Genomic DNA, 19,570 nt, shown 5'->3' with positions numbered 1-19,570 from the left:
TCCGTAGTGGGACATCCGTAGTGGGACACTTTTTCGTGCGTGCAGCCGGCGTTCATCGATTTATGAGACGTCACGTCAAAAAAACTCTCCGGGATTGCACCACATAATATAGCTATTGGCAAAGAGGATAAAAAAACTGTACAATCACCCTTTACTATTGGGTTCTTCATATTTTAATTGTTTTTGTGGAAGCCACACATGAAACATATTACAGTCCAGGCAAGAAGTCTCCCGAGCTGTCAGTGCAGGAGTGAAGAGCATGAGATTTAACCAGAAAGATAGAGGAAGTATCAAAAGTAGGGGAAACGAATGTATATCAATGCAGAGTGGCACTCTTTCTTTATGCCCTATACCCATTCAAAAGACATTAACCATTAGTGCATAATGGCAAAAGAAAGAACAGATTGCAAGCATAGGAAAAGAAACAAAATGATTCACAGAAAATCAGCAATGAAGTAAGAAAAATAATTAAAGTAAGTGAAACAAGGAATAGCTTTCTTTCAGGGGAATATCAACATAAAGGTCTGGTCAGCAATATTTAATATTTCAAACATTAATTATGTACTTAGGCATAAAGGAAGCAGTGACCATCTTGCATAATTTGTAATAATGAATTTAGGAGAAACAGAACCAGTGTACTCATGAATTTCCCCTTCCAAATTATTTTGAAATTAATGAGCAGGGAACTCACTATCTGGCAAAGTTGTGACGTAGTAGATAGGGCTCTGAGCTCCAGTACGCTCCGTCGAGATGGTATAAGTCTTGACATAGAACGCATACTGAGTGAACGGCTTCAACTTTGTCAAGGGATGATCTACCACGTCCTCTTCCGGCACATCCACATCATCCACTTTCCATCTGCAAGATCAACATAATACAGTTTTTACAATACGACCATGTCAATGCAACAAATGATACTGAAATTTTTTAAATTCAAGCTTAATTTCATTTCAACAGAAGCCAACAACAACAATAATCTCTTAACTACAAATTTTCTAATTTTCTGAACAACAAAAATTTAAATTTGTATACTATTTCTCAAAACACATAGTACTTCAAAAATTGAAGAAATTATTTTATTTCAAAATGCACATTTATTATTCGTACACGTGTCCCAAATTTAATGAAAATCTACAATATATATCAAATTAATTAATACAATTAAGTTTTACACAGAATAAAGAATAATCTGAACAGCAAACTAAAAGTACCATTATAGTACTAAAAGAAAATTAAAATAATAAACAAAATTGCAATGCTTTCTTCTAAAGTAGAAACGTTTCTTTCGCATAAGCTATCTATATCTGTATTAGAAACACAAAAAGCTGAAATATAGCAGTCTGTTCCAGTGTTCAGTTAACGTGAGCATGCATTATGCTAGTTACTGTACGAAAGTGACTGAAATGCAGATTACGATCCTTGTTTTCATTTAGTCTTAACAAAGAATCTGTACCCGCAAACACAGTCACTTGGGTAAAAAAAGTGTTGCATATTGACCTATCAGATATCAGTTACAGTCACTATTTGCTAGAGCCAATATTAGCTATAAACAACTACTGTAGTTATTAACTTACCCGTCCGTCCCACATGCATCTCGTCCATCATAAAGAGTGACATTCCGATAAGGCGCTTCTATGGAGTACACAACATAGTTGAGCACAGAGCGTGGGTCATAATGCTCAAACTTCTTCCATCGAATGATCACGCCCATCGACATCCTTAAGCTTATCTCTACATCAAGAGTTTTAATGTTACCTGCAAGCAACCAAATATGTAACAAAACGACCATTATTTCCGCTTTCAAAAGTTACTTAACGTACCAACTTTCTCTCTCATTCTCGGATTTTATTATGTAATTTGATGACAATAAAAACTGTTGGGCTACTCACAAATGTATTTATAAATGGACACTATTACCCCATTTGAAAAAAGAAAAACTAAGGGGTCCCTTTCTGTACACATTAATAAGAACTAGCCACAAAGAATAGAAAACCAAATAAGGTTGGAACTATACAAGTACACGGACAAAAACAGGTAAAATACAAACCTAATTAACAAAAAGATACAAATACTATATTAACAAGAGTACATATACATTTGGTAATCTGAACTAATTAGGACCAAGACCTGTTCGGATTACCATATTTTCGGATTAGCCAGATAATGACAGTAATACAAAACCATGTAGTAAAACACATACCTATAAGAATTAAGGAAACATGTAACACAGACAGACTACAACACTTTTAAAAACACAAAATCACTAAACATGTTGATAATTAGGTAAGATATCAAAAGTAATTTTTTAAATACAAAACAATCTAAGCTTTTTTCCGTTTATTATCGCCCTAAACTTGCTTGGATTAGCTGGATTTTAGGATTAGTGGGGTTTGGATAAGTGGGACTCGACTGTTTTATTGAATATGATAAAGCTTTTTCTTGGCTTCTGGGTGTAGGCAGTGTCAGGTAAATGTCTTGCAAGACAATCACCTGACATGGCCTACACCCAGAAGCCAAGCAACTCCAGACGATAGCCACGAAAGCCTGCGATCTGCACTTGTATATATTTATTTTTTTCATTCCCACATTTAATAAAAGTTGTGCAACTGAATTATATTTGTTACTGCACCTGTATATAATATTATTACATGTATGTAAGGTGCTAGTTAACTTTTTAGGTCGCAGGTTGCAAGTACTGACTTTTAGACCCATCATCACTAATATTTCGGAATGGTTGAGAGTACAAAATTTAATGTTATTGCATTATGGAAATATGAAGGATTTATGTAGTTTAGTCTAAAATTATGTAGTTCTGTTGATTGTCATATTTTGTTTGTATGTCTAATTTAGTGACAGTATAACAAAATGTTCTGTGAAAGAAAATGTTAGCTGGGTAGAGTTATGACAAATTACCATTTGATGCAAAAAGAAAAACAAATGAATAGGCTTGGTTATCAAGCAGATGTCAAAAAAAAAGTCTGCATTGCATTTTATAATCTACATTATATATTTTGGTCCCTTGAAAAGTGTAAAAAAAAGAAGCTTCAGTTTTTTCAATTGAAACATTAAATATAAATTATAAACAAATTATATCTGTACAATACCTTCAAAGGAATTGAAAGAAATTTTTAACTTTGATGAATTATTGCATGATAACTAGTGATGGGTCGAATATCAATTTTCTTGAATCCGAATCACGAATTTGAATATACTGTACCTATATATTTTGAATACCCCTCAAATCCAAATCTAGGTGTCAAGGGTCAAAAATAAAATAATACACAATGAAATAAAAATATTAATTATGGTGTTGAAATATTTGAAAATCAAGCAAATATGTAGATACACAATGTCTTTACTCACAAGCAACTTTATCCCCATTCGAATTCTTGGCCACTTCCGTATCCTCCAATTTTGTGATGTTGGTGACCTGCGCAAGTTTCTGTATCTTGTTGAGGCACAGCTTAGGGTTGAAGTGGAAGAACAAGCGCCCCTTCCTGATCACCAAGTTCGTTGGCCGTGTGTCCCAGTCCCACAGCTCTTGAAGGTTCTGGTTGTCCAGCACAACGAAAGCATACCTGAAGGGGGAACAATGCTGTTAGAGCTACTGCCTGCAGCAAAACTTGGTCACATTAAACAGTCAATACCACAACCTGAACTACACCAAGGGCCACGTGACTGTCAATAAATTTTGCTAAGGCTCAATAACATAAAGGTACTGAAAACATGTATGATAAAATATTGAACAAAAAATATTATTTATTACAATGTTAATCCAACTAATATTATAAAAGAGAAAGTTTGAGTGTATTTTTGTTACTCCTTGCCTTGACACCCTAACCAGTGAACGGATTTGGTCAAGATTATGTATACAGCTAGCTCATAACCTGGATTAACACATAGGCCACGAAATAACATCCCTAATTGAGTGAAAAAGGGGTAGATTCATTTTTATAACAGAAAATTAAAGGTCACAGACATACAGACTGTGAGTGTGTGTTATTTCTCTATGTCCTACACATTCATACACATAGTAAGGTCTGGCAACTTCCTATCCTTCTCCTTGGTGAGACCCGTCCGCTCAGTGGAGCTCGCGGTGGCTAGCAAACTAACAGTGCTAATAACATTTTAGTTATGAACTTCATCAGTAGATGGCTTCGACTTGAATTTTAAACATGCTATCATATGCGGCGTCCGTAATGTCTTTTTATTTTTCCATTTAATCAAACCTAACACGTGACGTCAACCGGGCCTGCGTCCCAGGAGACTGGGCAGCCTCCGCCTCCTTTCCCCTTGCCCCCGTCCCACTTCTCTCACTGGCATTCGTACCGTCATGAAACTACGTAGTCATGTGTTTGAATAGCGCGCCATAGCATTGTTAATCTTTTCTTTCCCCGTGCTTTTATGTCGCCACTGACGGGCGGGAGGGTTTTGTTTTGTTCAGCATATAATTTTTTTTTTTAATAGACATTGCCGGGCGGATCCGAATGGGAGCTGAAGTTGGCCCTTATTTTAATCTAATAAATTAATAACTGTTTGTTTAGTAATAGCAGAGCTGTGGGAGAGTGTGCCATAATTATAAAAGTGTTTTGTATTTGTCCTATATAAGATTTTAAGGCACTTAATCATAACAGCATAACGGAAATTGGCCTAGCGGGAAGGCGGCATGATGTTCCGGGAGAGCCCAGTGCTCGGCCAGTTTTTCAGTCGCCAATGACCGAGGTTAGACGCAGCCTTCCACACCCCGGGGACTTCACTCTTTGTACTCTGAGCTGTAGTGATGCTTTATCTTTAATCAATTATCAATCACTTTCGCATTACATCCGGGACTTGCCTCGGTCGAGGGACTGTTTTATTAAATCTTTCTCAGCTGTTAACAAGACTCCTTTTAAACACATACTAGTAATTGCTTTGTGCAGCCACGTGTGTGGGTCTTACTACCCTAAATCGATTAAGTGCCTTGGGCCTTTCAACTGTATCATCTCAAAGCTGTGTATGGAAGTGCCTGTATACATTAAATACCTTCAGTATGAAACTACCTTACTTCTTTTCTTTGACCGACCACGTGACCTATCCACTGTGAGCAGGCGTGTGGGACGCCTTAAGAGCCCACGATTCATTAATATAGTATAAGCGTGCCTGACGCTGAGAGCGGGCCAGGTCTGAGCGAATTACGTGTAGCAACTGATGGTCGAATATTGTCTCACACAGGTGACGTCACGCCCTAGGACGGATCTCAGCCCTTTCACTTGGTGGCGCCCATTATCTCACATCACCGTAAAGACCTTCTGAAAACCCTAATCATGACAGACGTTAGAATTCTCTGAACTTGCCATTATCAAATCAGTTTATTTTCAAGAATTTCAGTGCAGCTAACCATTAACTCATAATTTTTCTTCCATGAAAACTGATTCAAAGGATTAAAATTAATTGCATTAAAAATCTTATATGTTTGCCAACATCAGTCTACTGCATGCACCGTGCATTAAGTTACACAACAGATTGAGAAAAATGAAGAACACAGGGCAGGATATAAAAAAAATGTAATATATTCCATCATACAGATTCTTACACAAAGACACACATGCACCATAGCTGGAAATAGTAGTGTTACACTTTAATGAACATATGGGAGAACATCATAAGTCTTGATATTGCTTCTTTCGTTGGCATGAGCACTGAATGATCCAGGTATGCACAGGGCCTCCCATTTAGTCTGACAGGTGAGAATAATCTCTTCTACTTCTATTTACAAATCCAGTAGAAGCAGAGCATGGATAAGGCTATGCAGTACCTAATCAAGGACATAGCCAGGAGGGAGGTTCTTGGGGTCTACGATTTAAAAGAATAACCAAAGACAGAATAAGAATATTAAAGCAACCAAGATACATAAGCTCACAGAGATATTATTTTGAAAGGATTAATTACTGTAATCCATAGAGGGCTACAATAATTTATTTCCTCCCCCATTATAGCACGACTTGCCTCATACACAAAAGCATCAGGAATTGTTTTTCCATATAGTCTTTATATTTAATGCCTGTTTGCATACGTGTTTTTGCAAGCATGTCTTTCATACAAACTTGACAAGTGTATTTCATGTATTTAATAACATGTTATTATGAGGTGTTTTAACAGAATCATCAAACAATTTTCTTAAGAATAGAGTGTTAAAAACAATCAAATAAAAAATAAATTAAGAAATTTCCTTTCTTTCCTCATGCCTAATCATAACATATTTTTCTATGTATAAATGTTGGCATTCTAAACATCCGTTATTCCACAAGATTTTAATGTGACTAATAATTTTCTTTAAAAAATCAATTATAAAGATAACAATCATAAAGTTGATATAATAGTTATACTGGACCCTTAACCTGGTTACGAGCCTGACCTAATATCTGTGGTTAATACATACTCTTAACTACAAACATGTGACACCGCCATTGACTAATATCAGTTACAAGGATTTATGCCAAAAAAGAAAATGGCGGGAGACTGAATTAATTTTTTATGTAATAAATCAAGGTGTTGGCTTATGAGTCCTCGGAGATAAGACCAGCCATACCAGACCTTTATGGTTGGTGTACAACATTTAACTACATGGAAAAATACCCTAAACCTATTACTCACTTGTCAGAATCTAGTTTCTTCCCATGAATAATGTGAAGATTTTTTAGGAAGTTGAGCGAAATCAGAGGAAAAGAACGGACAATCTTCAAGGAACCTTCAATTTCTTCTATCATGCTCAGACTCTCTTCTAGTTCTCGTACAATGTTCTCTGAACAAAAAAAAATTACAACATATTTGTACTGAAACAAAACTGCATAAAACATGATTGTAACTAATTTCAATTACAGTTAAATGCAAGTTAAATACCATAATTTATAGCAATGGCTACACATTACCTTAAGGTACTAGGTGCTTGCATATTTTACATTGCTTAACACACAAAATTTTATTTACTTTAAATGTGGTTTTCATGCCTATAGTTTACATTTGTGTCCATTTAGAAGCTTTCATTATATTTCTACAATATTAGATAGTGTGTGGTAAAGTAAAGACAGATGTGTGACACAGTTACACAAGATTTCCAGACAGTTTATCAGTTACTGAGATGTTTTGGTGCTTTCTGCATGTATTCTTATGATGGGAAAAAGGCAGGTGTTAGCTCCCAACAGGGACTGCAAATGTTTAGGGCTTTGTGCCAACCAATCAGACAGAACTTGGTAATTTGCATGTTTGTTTTTTTACAAGAAAAGCCTCAATGCAAGGGTAATGTGCCCTTGTACATAAGAGCTGTGTTGCGATTGGTTGGTGAGGCCATGCACGGCTGAATGCAGTTGCGTAACCTTGTCAGTCGTTGTTCAAGCACTGTGCGGGGGCGGTGGCTCACTGAAAAATATAATGAGCAGATAGAGGCGGACAATTTTGAGTATGGGGTCGAGGCTCAGCTGCCAATAATGTACTTAATTTTTTTTTTCCATTTTTTTAAATATATTTGGAACTAAAATTTAGGCCCTGAATGTGCAGTGCAGGCCCAAGATGGCCAGGTGGTCCGTCAGGATTAAGTCCTTATGTTCGGTACCCAGCAGACAACAATCGTTCATAAAAGGCACAGGACTGTGATATTCAATGGCAATTTACAAAAAAATTCCTTTTATTTGAATACAACCATGAACAGTTTCGAGAAAATTAACAATCGTAGACTGAACTTTCCTAATTATCTGCAACATCCGTCAAAATAAATTTCAAGTGCATTCTGTATGTGCAAAGAACATTGTCGTCTTAGCCGAGCATGATTGTGACTTGTCACAACTAGGGACTGTGAAAATTCTTTGTATTAGTGAGAGTATTGTATAAACAGGGTTTTCACTAATGATTTTAACTGTTTTTTTAATAATGTTTATTTAATGCTTTCAAAATAAGTTTTTTATTATTTTTATTTATTTTCTATAATTTTTTTTATGTATCCTAAGGTGCAAGACAGATTAGTCCACATTCTATTCTGCTTATTTGTTACGGTCTCTATGTTTTATTACAGATTATGTGAGATACACACCCAACAACTGTTCATGTGACATTTGTAAACCAATCACAACTTTACAGCATTCAAAGTACATAATACAAATTAAACTACTAGGGATGATTTGGTCAACCTATGCTTACTTCCTCCTCGAATCTGGATCTCCAGTGAGCCTTTGATGTACGTACAGCCATGCAGTTTCTGAGCCGATGCAATGCTGTCCACATTCGCTCCATCACACTCCCTACGGCAGGGCCCTACGCAAAAGCAACACAGAGTTAATTATTATTACAAACCCAAATTCAATCAAGATAGTACCAAAAATAATTTCAAATATGCACAAAAAGCACAAATGACAAAAGTTTAGTAACAAGGTTTGAAATAAACAACAGTATTTCTGTACGAGGTATCAAGCAAAAGCATCAAATGCATCTTCCACAAAGTCAATTTTTTTAAAATTATATCTTATATTTATAAATGAAAAAATTTACCCAGGAATGAATGTGTGAAAAGTTATCAAACTAAATTAAATTATTTACATAATAGTCGAGGGTGAAATTTAGTTGGAATGAAAAGGCTTCTTAAAACTAATATGTGCTAAGATAAACATCCAAACACTGACCAAGTCAAGATTTGTGCACCAACTCCTCAAAGTAATAGTTCAAGAATGTTTCAAATAGAGACTGAAATGAATTAAGAGGATTATCTGTATAAAAGTGGTCAGAAAACTTAAGTAAAAATTCTTGTGAACTTGTGTAAACTACAATGCACGGATAAATATTACACGGTCTGTTTGAACAGTAAAATTATTACAAGTTTAAGTGAACTCTTTGTCCACAAATAATTGATAAATATCATAATATTTAATCATTGTTATTTTAAAACATTCTACATCAAGAAACAAATTTTTGAGATCAAAATTTATGCCATTAATGATTATAGATTAGATTTGCTTCAATAAAAGGGAATGAAACCATTAACCTAAACTAGTATTAAAAAAAAATTAAGAAAAATTTTTAAAGCCATTAATCTATAAATCACACATTTGGCAGTTGGAATTGGTACAGAAATATCATTATTAGTGTTCTGCTAATTATGCACAAACTATAAACCAGACAAGTTACTACGAAAAATAACTTTGAGGAAAATTGGTGAAAAGTCATAGAACTTAAAAAGACTCTGGGAATGCACAACCAACACACAACACCATCAAATCAGTGTGGTGTATCTTACACCATATCTAACACAGTCGATGCTCAAAGTAATAGCCATGAGTGTAAATTCAAGCATTGCGCCATCAAAACTCAGGCCGACGAACCCTCTCAGAGATCTAAGGTTTCTTGTTAACTTCATAGGCATCTCTCCAAAACCTGCATGCTCAAAACTAGCTTAGCACACACCACATCCACACATTCCTAAAGGTAGTATAAGTCAAGTCGATTAAAAACTGGTGACCTGGTAACCGTGTAGCTGGTCCAAATGTTGAATTCAAAAAGTGGTGAACCAAGATGCTAGTAAAAGTACATGAATTTTTTTTTTTTTTTCCCAGTTTCAATAACACTTTACCTTGGCATGGTGTACAGCGATAGTTTTGCCTGCTGTCCTGAGTCTCCATGTAGTCAGGTGGGCAGTCCAACATGCACGTATTGTTGAAAGGCTTCCACGGTTTCGGACGGCGAAGGTAATCGTTGGACAGCTCCTTTGGCTGTGGCATGTTGAAGCATTCTTCCTCCGAGATGCACCGCCTGTTCATAAACTGTGGCCAAAACGGGACGTCAGTTATAGTCAACTTCTGCAAACCTTTCGCTACACAATGCACGAAGGTCACAACAGTCCGGTCCTGCACATTAAGTCACGTGATGGGAAAGTATAGTTAACTTATTAAAATATAATACAACCTTAAAAAATTTGTATTAATTCTACCTACCCCCTGCCGGTTAATCAGTTGACCAAGAAAACACGTGTGTTGTACCTGTGAGGCAGATTCAATGTAAATGGAATAAAGCTACTATTTAGTGGAGCTTAACAAACACCCACAGCTGCTTCTCTCTCTCTCTCTCTCTCTCTCTCTCTCTCTCTCTCTCTCTCTCTCTCTCTCTCTCTCTCTCTCTCTCTCTCTCTCTCTCCCCCCCCCCCCCCCAATTCCGAGAAGAAATGTTTTCCATTAATAGTCTACATAAGAATAAATTAAAGTCCTTAAAAAAGAAGTGATACTGTGGCAAAGAACAAAAAAATACTTGTGGGGGAAATCACAACACGTAAAAAGGCCACAAAAGGTGTCCATTACATTACCCAAATGATAAATTTTACTTCAGAAATGTCAAGCCTGTTAAGGCTTCATGATAAACCACAGATGTCATGTTCAGTAAGACAAGAAAAACTGTCTGCAAAAATAATTTAATATTTAATTTATATAGTGACAATTTCATAAGAACCAAAACAAACCACAGAATATAAATATTAAAAAGTTAATTTAACATATATGTTATTAATTTATATAGGTAGTAGAAAAAATGTTACACACATTGTCCTATAATCATGATTATCACTAGTAATGCACTAAAATGATTGAGGAACAAAACATAGTTATAAATTTTTCCATTAAAAATTACTAGGGATGAAATTTACCACAAGCAAATGATTATATTGAACTATGTTAGTAAAAACATTTTGCTACTGATAGTCTTGCTTTATTATAGCCACATTCAAAGCTAAAGAAACATGATGACCATTTATTTTCAGTGTGATGAAAGTACACCACGCACACATTAAAGTCTACGAATGCTTCAATGATCTGGCAGTTTGTACGTGAGTTAAGAAGTGAACGTTTAAAGATGAATTATCTCTTTTAAATAATCTAATAACAAACCAAATAAGAAAAATATCTATATCAGACCAATAAACATACAGAATGTGTCTGAATTTGACCGACAAATTATAGGCTACAGGTTCTTAATGACAAATTATGTTTAAAACATATACTATGACTTAGGGTTTAAAAATCTTCCCAAGCGTGGTCTACACCTTTGAAGTCGGGGTTGAAAAAATATTTTTTTTTGTTGATAAAGTATTTAAGATGGATCACTGAGCATTTGGATTATGTTTAATTTAATTAAGTTCTACAACCACTACAAATTTTACCACTGTAGCAAAATTATTTCATTAAAATAATTGGGGGATAGTAATACATCACAAAACTATGTGGAAAATAAAGGTGTTACATCCAATTACTTCAACAAAATAATTTTGCCACAGTGATAAGATTTGCAGTTCTTGTAAAACATTGTTTAATTAAACATAATCCAGAAGATCATCATTCTATCTTAAATATATTATCTATTATTTACAATAAAAATGTTGCTCTGCCCCAACTTCAAAGACCTACGCCAGCCTTGGAAAGCACTTTAAACCATAAGTTGTAAAGACGTCAACTTATTTTGTTGTGCTATATCTGCAGCCAAAGTTTGTTGGTGGAATTCACACTCATCCTGTACATTTACTAAGCCCTGATAATACTACATTTCAGTCACAAAGCTACTAACAGATATACTGTAAAAATGATGTGCACATAACTAAACTACAAAACAACACTAAAACCACCAAAAATATTCACTTGTAAATTATTCTTTGGGTAGGCATACCTCATAGGTATCGTTGTCGCAGTGTTTGACACATTTATCTCCAGACTTGAAGTCCTTGCAAACGACACATTGATTGGCATTGGGTCCAGTGCAGCCTCCCAAACAGTTCTCGTGGCAACATTCACCCTTGGATGAGCATGATCCACAGGACTCGGGACAAACTGCACACCAACACAATAGAGTTTTAAATTGATGCTGTAGCATAGCAAAAAACATATTAAGCACAATAAAAAGCTCTTGTCAAATATTAATTAATCAATAATTTATACTCAAACAAAATTTGATCCTTCTTCAGACTCAAAACAGTTAACACTTGCAAAATTACATTTGCCTATTAGTTCTTACAGCTATAATTAACCAACTAATCACTGAAATGTAAGTTCACAGAATGCAGATTTTTTTTAAACTAAATAAGCACTAAGGTTGAATAGAAGAATTCAAGAAAACACCTTTCATTAAAACTTTAAGCTTGATGAGAGGTTCTCTTAAATCAAACATCTAGCTTTGTGATTAAGTTTCTTTAATCAATCAAGCATGGCAAACTAACATATACATGCAAGATATTAAGAGGGAGGTATAGGAACCAAAAGAGGTCACACTGGTTTCACCAGTTATTATGATATAACAATTTTGTTATTATTTTTAATTGAAAATTTGCCTTTCTTAAGGCAGAGAACATACATTAAGAGATTTTCAAAGATTATTAGATTTGTAGTCATTCCAAAGAAATTAATTTAATACTTAACACCAATGACTTCACAGGGAAAACAATTTGTAGCAGTCAGTTAATATTACATTAAGGCTTTCTGTTAACATGTATATACTGTGCTTCAACAATTGTTAAACAATAGAAAACAATTATGACCTAAAAAGTGTTTAAACTAAGAAAGTGTATTTGATTTATCTCTCTCCCTTAAAATAAGAGCAAACAATTAAATCGATGATTTTCTTTGTACTTGCAAAATTGTAACTATGAAATGGAAATGATAAACTTTATCCTGCAGCCCTCCCCCCACCCCCACCCAAGGAATCCTACAGATTTTTCCCCATGTATGTATTCATGTTAAGCAATGACACAATGGTACTGAATATTTTATATTTTAAAAACTAATACTGGGCTAAAAACTGTATTTGATATGTGTATTCAACGTGGTGTTTTTGCACTATTGTGCAGAACTGAACAAAATAAATATTTCATACAATTATTTTCATTTAATTATTTTGTCAGTTTAATGTACAACCTGTATTTACAGTAACAATGTATTTTGTATTTGACTGACACATTATAAACTACATACAGCAAATGCCATCGGTTCCAAGGATGCAAATGAATAAATAAAATCAATTATACCAAGTTGTCACCGCTAAGAACTAAAGGAGATAATACAGTCATCTGTACCTCGGAGACATAATACAATATGTCCACTTTTGGGCAAAATGCACTTTCAAACTTGACCACCGTTTGAACATTCTTTTTAGTGGCATACAACACTATGATCCACGATATGTCAAAAACGCAGATATTCTGGTTTATGAATAGTTGAGTACGTAAGTAAAGCACCACTTAAAATTATTATTTTTAACGATTTTCATGAAAATTTGATTTTTGTGACATAGTGTCTTATGCCTCCGAAGTACTCAATTCAAAATTGTAAATAACTCTGCTCCACGCAACACGGGGCCCGGCGCGGCTAACAGAGAGGGAGAGCGATAGGGGAGGTGGAGGAGGAAGGGAGGGGGTAACGGCACGATGGCCGACCTTGACCTCCCGGCGACCCGCGCGAGGCAGGTGGTCGCACGCCTTGTTTCGTGGATCCGGGCGGAAATGTCGACGGCTGTAGGGCACTGCCCTGCCGCACCAACTGCGCACAACATACTCCCCTCTCCTCCTCCTCCCCCCCACGCTATACGCAGAAACCCGAACCATTACAGCAACTAATGACGGAACGCCCTACTTAAACATGTTTACAAACGCGAAAGTGTACAGTTACACGGCAGATGGTATTAAGAGTGTTTAACTCCAAAACCGATAAATAGGTAAAAATCAATAGGATTAGAAATGAAAATAAATAATAAAAAATAATAAATATCATCAAATCATAAAAACAGTTTTAAAGCTGGTTGCTCCACCAACTGACCACCTGCATAGGATGAAAAATTGAAAAAAATCAACCAAATCCGCTAACATGAACAAGAAGGCTGCACAGCCATAACAATCTAGTAGGTAGTTTTCATAATCATAAAATATCCCATAGGCAGGACGTAAAAGTCCAGTTTTCTAGGAACTCCATAACAAACTGCAGAGGGTCTCTGGGCGGCACTCAATAGAGTGCTGGCACAGGGACCCAAACAAATAAGGGGGAGGGGGGGGAAAGCTTGTCTACAACTGTCATTGAATGAATGTGTTGATCATATTTATTGGGTATATATAAAACTGAGGGAGTTTTCAAATGGTTGTACGGTAATGTAAGCAGGGATGGAAAACGAATCTGCATAGTTTTTATTTAATTGTATTGGTCACTTTACAAAGCAGTGACAGAAAAATAGGTTTCTAAACCAAATTATTCGTGTGAGACATCATTTGCAACAACAGAAAATGTTGGTTGCAAATTATTTGACCCCGGGAACACTGCTCCCAGCTGTCAACATATCGGTGCGAATTGTTTCAAGCCAGGCGTGTTCAGATTATACACAGTTCCAATTAATATGAGTATCTTTGAATCCCATTTCCAGTAATGCGCGTCCCATGTGGAAAGACGAAATACGTATGTGTGTTTATTAGCGATTAACTAAGCAATATCTAATAATTCTAAGATTTCGTAGTTATTTTGAATAGTTCAAAAGAACCATTTTAGACTACACGGAGTACGACGAGCAGTAAACAGTGGCTTTGTTCGCATGTGCTTCAACTTAAGCATTTTTTTTAAATCCAAACCGTAACCAAATTAACTAGGCGTTCTTGTTATAAATAAAAAATTGTGGTTCACAAATATTTAAGATATAATATTTAGGGAAAGAAAACATGTATAACAAATTTAAATTTAAAAAAAAGTACCAGGAAAAAATCAAGCCAGTTTTTAGTTTTATATAAACAGTTAAAATAAAATAAAAATAGCTATATAAGTCCGGAATCCCGGACCGTAAGACCGCAGCTGGGATGAAAAGAAGAGGGAGAAGAGACGAGGATGTTGTTCAGCGACAGGTGGCGCGGCGCTGCGGGCGGCGCAGTAATCAGCCGCAACCAGCTCGCAGCGGACCGCGCGCGCACTCAGGCGCCGGTAGGGTCAACAAATGTGTACAATACATATTTTTAACATCTAGAGTCTCGATTCTAATTTTTTTTTATCTTAATACGTCATGAACTTAGTCACGGGCTTGTAAAGCTGCTTCACGTCCCGTGAGGGATTATTTTGCTAAGTTACTAATTTGTTGTGTGTTTAACTACAGTTACTTAGTAATTAACTCTTTTTAAACCTCGTGATTTATTATCGAGGGCTTTCTGTAGTGTCTTCTATTAAAGTTGTGTTGTGATGATTAACTTATGTCGACTGTCAGGTGAGATTGGCACTGGTGGATTATGTGCGTGGGATTCTATCTACAATTAGAAAATTAGAAAAAAATATTAGAACAAAAACATAAAAATTGCATTATACGCTTTGAACTTTCTGTTCTTCTCAATGAATAATTTACTAGACTCACTAATCTTCTCATTTTCAGGCAGCCATTTGTGCAAAGAGAACAGTTGAATCCCTCCATCAATGAGAACTAAAATTAATATCCAGCTTGGTTTATTTAAAGCTTTGAATATATATACTGTATAGAAGTCGCCAGCCCAGGTTAAAATTTCTAATACGGTTTTGAGGTAGTTGGTTAATTCACCGCTGCAATCGCCACCATCTCTAGGGCATCGACTTGTGGTGGTCCCTAGCGGACAAGTGTCGAACTCTTCAAACACCCCTTCCCCTCCAGTGGAACGACGTTGAGCTGCAGTGAATGATTGATGAGGGGTGCGGGGAATGACAGCGGGCGACAGTGCTACACTCTAACGTGTAAATAACAACTAAGACGATACAGGGCGTTACGGCAGCGCACTGCAGCGGTGAAGTTCCCAAGCTGCTCATCATGCGCTTCTGAAAAACGTAGAGTAAATCCTATCCACTCGCGACTTCTATACAGTATATATATTCAAAGTTTAAAGTGGCCTATCAAAAAAGAATTAACCGGGAGGGGGGGGGGGGGGGTGTAAGGGATTATTCATTGAGAAGTTATAGTCTCGTTGCAAGTTACACTGAAATTTTTTGTCTAAGAATCATAAATCAAAAAATTGATAAAATTATGTTTTCTAAGAAAAGGCAGAATCACAGTTAATGTTCCCTTTCACTAGTTTCTGGCTCTGCCACTGGTATCCTTATACTTGCACCAACTATAATCTGTGTCTGTGTGGTTCAGCTGACTATTGTCATACATAGAAGTCGACTTCATCGTACTGAGGTGTTTTTACTTTACTGTGGTGAGTGTAATAGAACCCATCGTTAAAGTGCCAAATGATGCAATTGGCTGGTGAGTTTTCTCATGTCACATCACAATTCTCCACCTTTACATTCCATCAATGCCCCTTGTCATGTGTAGGACTGATTGACATCCACAAGTTTTGTCACTTCAGTGGTTGTGACCCCACCTTTGTTGTGCTGGCCCTATACATTTTATATGCAGCTAATAAACGGTAAATATGAAGACATTAGGATTGTAATCTTACACATGGGGGTTTACACAGGATTTTATTTCGGGGGGATGAGAAGGGGGGGGGGGGGGGGATAGAACTTATAGTCAAGTATTCTACCAAATGTAGCTAATCTCGTTACGGAGGAAAACATATTTCACAAAATAATATCCAAAGGTATTCCCTGGAGAAAATCTAGATTACAAGGTGTAAAATAATTATATTCAAGCATTTTTCCTACATAATGGTGGGAATGGAAATATTTAGAAAAATTGTTTTGCAAACAAATTTACAAAGATACAATTAACATAGGTGAAACCTTGCGCTATGGAAAAAAATTTTCAATCAGGAAAAACATGAATGTTACATAACGCAATCTAAATAATTATTTGCATATATGTTAAGGGCGTATTAAAAAACACTACAATATACTCAAATACTGATCCCTTTGGGGGAAGGGGAATATATCCCCACCCCCTAATCTTACATAACTAAAAAAAAAACATTACCGGGTTTTAAATTTTACGTTAATAACCGATAGTCTCCACTTTTTAAAAGGATAACTTAAACTTCTTGTGTTTATTATAATCAAAACTTATTTTGTTGAAGTGCCTACATATTGATGATTGTGTTTAAAATGCTGTTAACATTTTTTTATTACTAATGAGTATTGTGTACATTTTTCTAGTTCAGTAAATGTGTCCGATAACAGATATAACCTTATGCTTAAAATGGTATGTAACAGTAAAAAAAAATTGGTGTAATTGAATGGTTGTTTAGGTTTACACTTAGGCCGTATTGTTTATTGTTCATTTACATATCCGTCTTCGTTTACGTGATCCTTCTACGTTTCCGTGCCTTTGTAGAAAACACGTTTCCTTCCTAAGCTGTAGGTCTAGTAGAATTAACCATAGCGCCGGAAGGCAACCCACACTGCCGCCACCCTTCCAGGTATGAAACGCACCAGGGGCTTTCTATTGAAACGCGTCAGCCATTGTGAAATGGGATTTAGTGCAACTCAATGGTTGCGTGTGTGTACTAAATACCTTATGCAATTCTGTACCCAAAGGTGTAGCTGATGTAAAGGATAAAAAAAAAAAACGTCGTGGGCGTAGAAAGAACAAAAGGGGTAAAATCACCACCCAAACGCATTAGAGATAGTAAAAATACATTTTTTTTTAAATTTAAAAATAACTAATTTATGATCAGTCTTTTAATATTATGCGAAAATTTACAACTTTAAGATATAAAACATGTTTCATCTTTTCTTAACTACGTATATAAAACTAAAGACTGGCTTAAATTCTTAACATTTGTTTTGTAGCTTTGTTTTTATTTATATTTGTTATACATGTGTTATTTCCATATATATTATGTCTTAACTATTTTCGAACCAAGATTTTTTATACATTAATATAGGTCAAAATGTAACAAAGAAACTTGAAACGTAAAATTAAAGGGGTTTATAGACAAGGAATAATAAAAAATTATGACATTTTTCCTCACCAAAACAAACATGAAATGGATAGACAAAATGGTCATTGTCTAATAGCAATGTAGCAAACTCGTACATACAAAAAAATAACTAATATATACAATAAACCAAACTAAACTAAGACACGTTGTTTTGACGCTCGAAGCTGATGCTTATGTGCGCCAGAATATGTGTTTAGATTCGGATGTGCTTTTAATTCATCATTGTAATGTTGTATAACATGAACAAGCTACGTAACTGATTATGGGTACGTTTACAAAACAATTTTCTTACCGCATGTAGTGTTTATTTCATAAATATTTAATTTAGGTAAAAACACACTAATTTGACTTAATTTTAGAAGTGTTAAGAAATGTTTTCATTAACACGCTTAACAAGCAAAATGCGTTTGCAGAGTTCAAAAAAGCATGAAGTCGGAACTGTTATATACCCTTTCTGAACTACACAGCTATGTACGCCCGATGGCCTTCGTGGGTTTGTGGCCGCGGCGCGGGGTTTACGACGGTGACGTCAGAGGGGACGCGGACCAGTTCCGTCCGCCTGTCCGTGACCCCCCCCCCCCCCCCCCCCCCCCCCCCCCCCCCACTCGTGAGATAGCCCGAGCACCCGGGCCGTGTGTGAACTGCGCAGCTCGTCATTTGTGTGATCTGGAAGGCATCGATCCGCTTGCTATTCGTCAGTTAACTAGTTCCTGACTATCAAAAAAAAAACCGCTCCGGTGCGATTAATACCATAAAGCATTTCAGAGTGAATATCCCCTGTTATTCTTTAATGATTTTTTTTAATGCTCCAAGCTCAACTGTAAAAAATTCACCAATAATTTAGGCATTTAAATTAAATAGACGCTAATAATTTATTTTACCGAAGTATCGTGGCAAATTGCTATGTACAGTAATATAAATAATTTTGAACACTACATCAATATTTAAAAGTCTAAATGAGTCAAAACATACACTTTTTTAATTTTTATTTTAAAGGTTTAAAAACATGGTGAATTCTTTATTTTATATTTTGTAATTTTGAGATTTTCATTAAAAATATGAATTTGGGGGGCGGGGGACAAGTTTACGAAACGCGATATAGTTTTTGTATACGAAAACTGGTGAACGAGACTATTTATATAAAAATCTACAGTTCGATCGGCCTTAGTTCTACGGCCCCCTCTGAAGAGTTTACAGACCCCGGCATGACTCAAACCTGATGAGCACAGAGTCGCCAGCCCTGGATCTCTGCATAACAATGCGACGAAGAAAAACTATGTCGCCTACCTGCTTGTCATAAGCAACTATAGTTCATTCAAACTGATCTGAACACTTTTGCATTCATGTCAGGCGTTTCTTTTTTCAGTCAACAAAACCTTACAACAAGAAACTGTTTGTTGCCAGTTGTAGCAGATGTATGAATTTTTTTTTAAAGATAAATTAAATGTAGTCATCACAGGAATGTCTGCCAGAAGTAAATTCATAAATGTTCAAACTACCTGGAATGCACATTAAGTGATTAAACCAACACTTGAAGTGCACGCATGTAAGCCGACAACGGAAAGATCGAAAATCAGTTAACTCATCAAAACATTTTTGTTAGTTTCATTTCCCTTCAGCCACGTTAATAAACTTACTATCAATGAAGAGACAAGCGCTCACAGTCTACCCTTGGCTACAACGGCTACAACGGCTACAACGGCTACA

The 19,570-nt window shown here is 35.9% G+C and overlaps 1 protein-coding gene across 2 annotated transcripts in view; it reads right to left on the bottom strand.

Moving 5' to 3' along the window:
• LOC134542368 (insulin-like receptor) overlaps positions 1-19,570 on the bottom strand; it is a 291,737-nt gene that overhangs the window by 40,673 nt on the left and 231,494 nt on the right. For both annotated transcript variants that reach the window (XM_063386544.1, XM_063386545.1), the window contains 7 exons: positions 11,668-11,828; positions 9,593-9,782; positions 8,170-8,283; positions 6,634-6,781; positions 3,364-3,578; positions 1,575-1,755; positions 692-858 (listed from right to left, as the gene is read on the bottom strand). In XM_063386544.1, the coding sequence (XP_063242614.1) occupies positions 692-858; positions 1,575-1,755; positions 3,364-3,578; positions 6,634-6,781; positions 8,170-8,283; positions 9,593-9,782; positions 11,668-11,828 (1,176 nt within the window). The remainder of the gene's footprint in view (positions 1-691; positions 859-1,574; positions 1,756-3,363; positions 3,579-6,633; positions 6,782-8,169; positions 8,284-9,592; positions 9,783-11,667; positions 11,829-19,570) is intronic.

Source organism: Bacillus rossius, assembly GCF_032445375.1.
Source record: "Bacillus rossius redtenbacheri isolate Brsri chromosome 4 unlocalized genomic scaffold, Brsri_v3 Brsri_v3_scf4_2, whole genome shotgun sequence".
In the NCBI taxonomy this organism is placed as follows: Eukaryota; Metazoa; Arthropoda; class Insecta; order Phasmatodea; family Bacillidae; genus Bacillus; species Bacillus rossius.
Note: the sequence above shows the minus strand (reverse complement) of the source record. Positions and strands in the feature narration are given on the sequence as shown.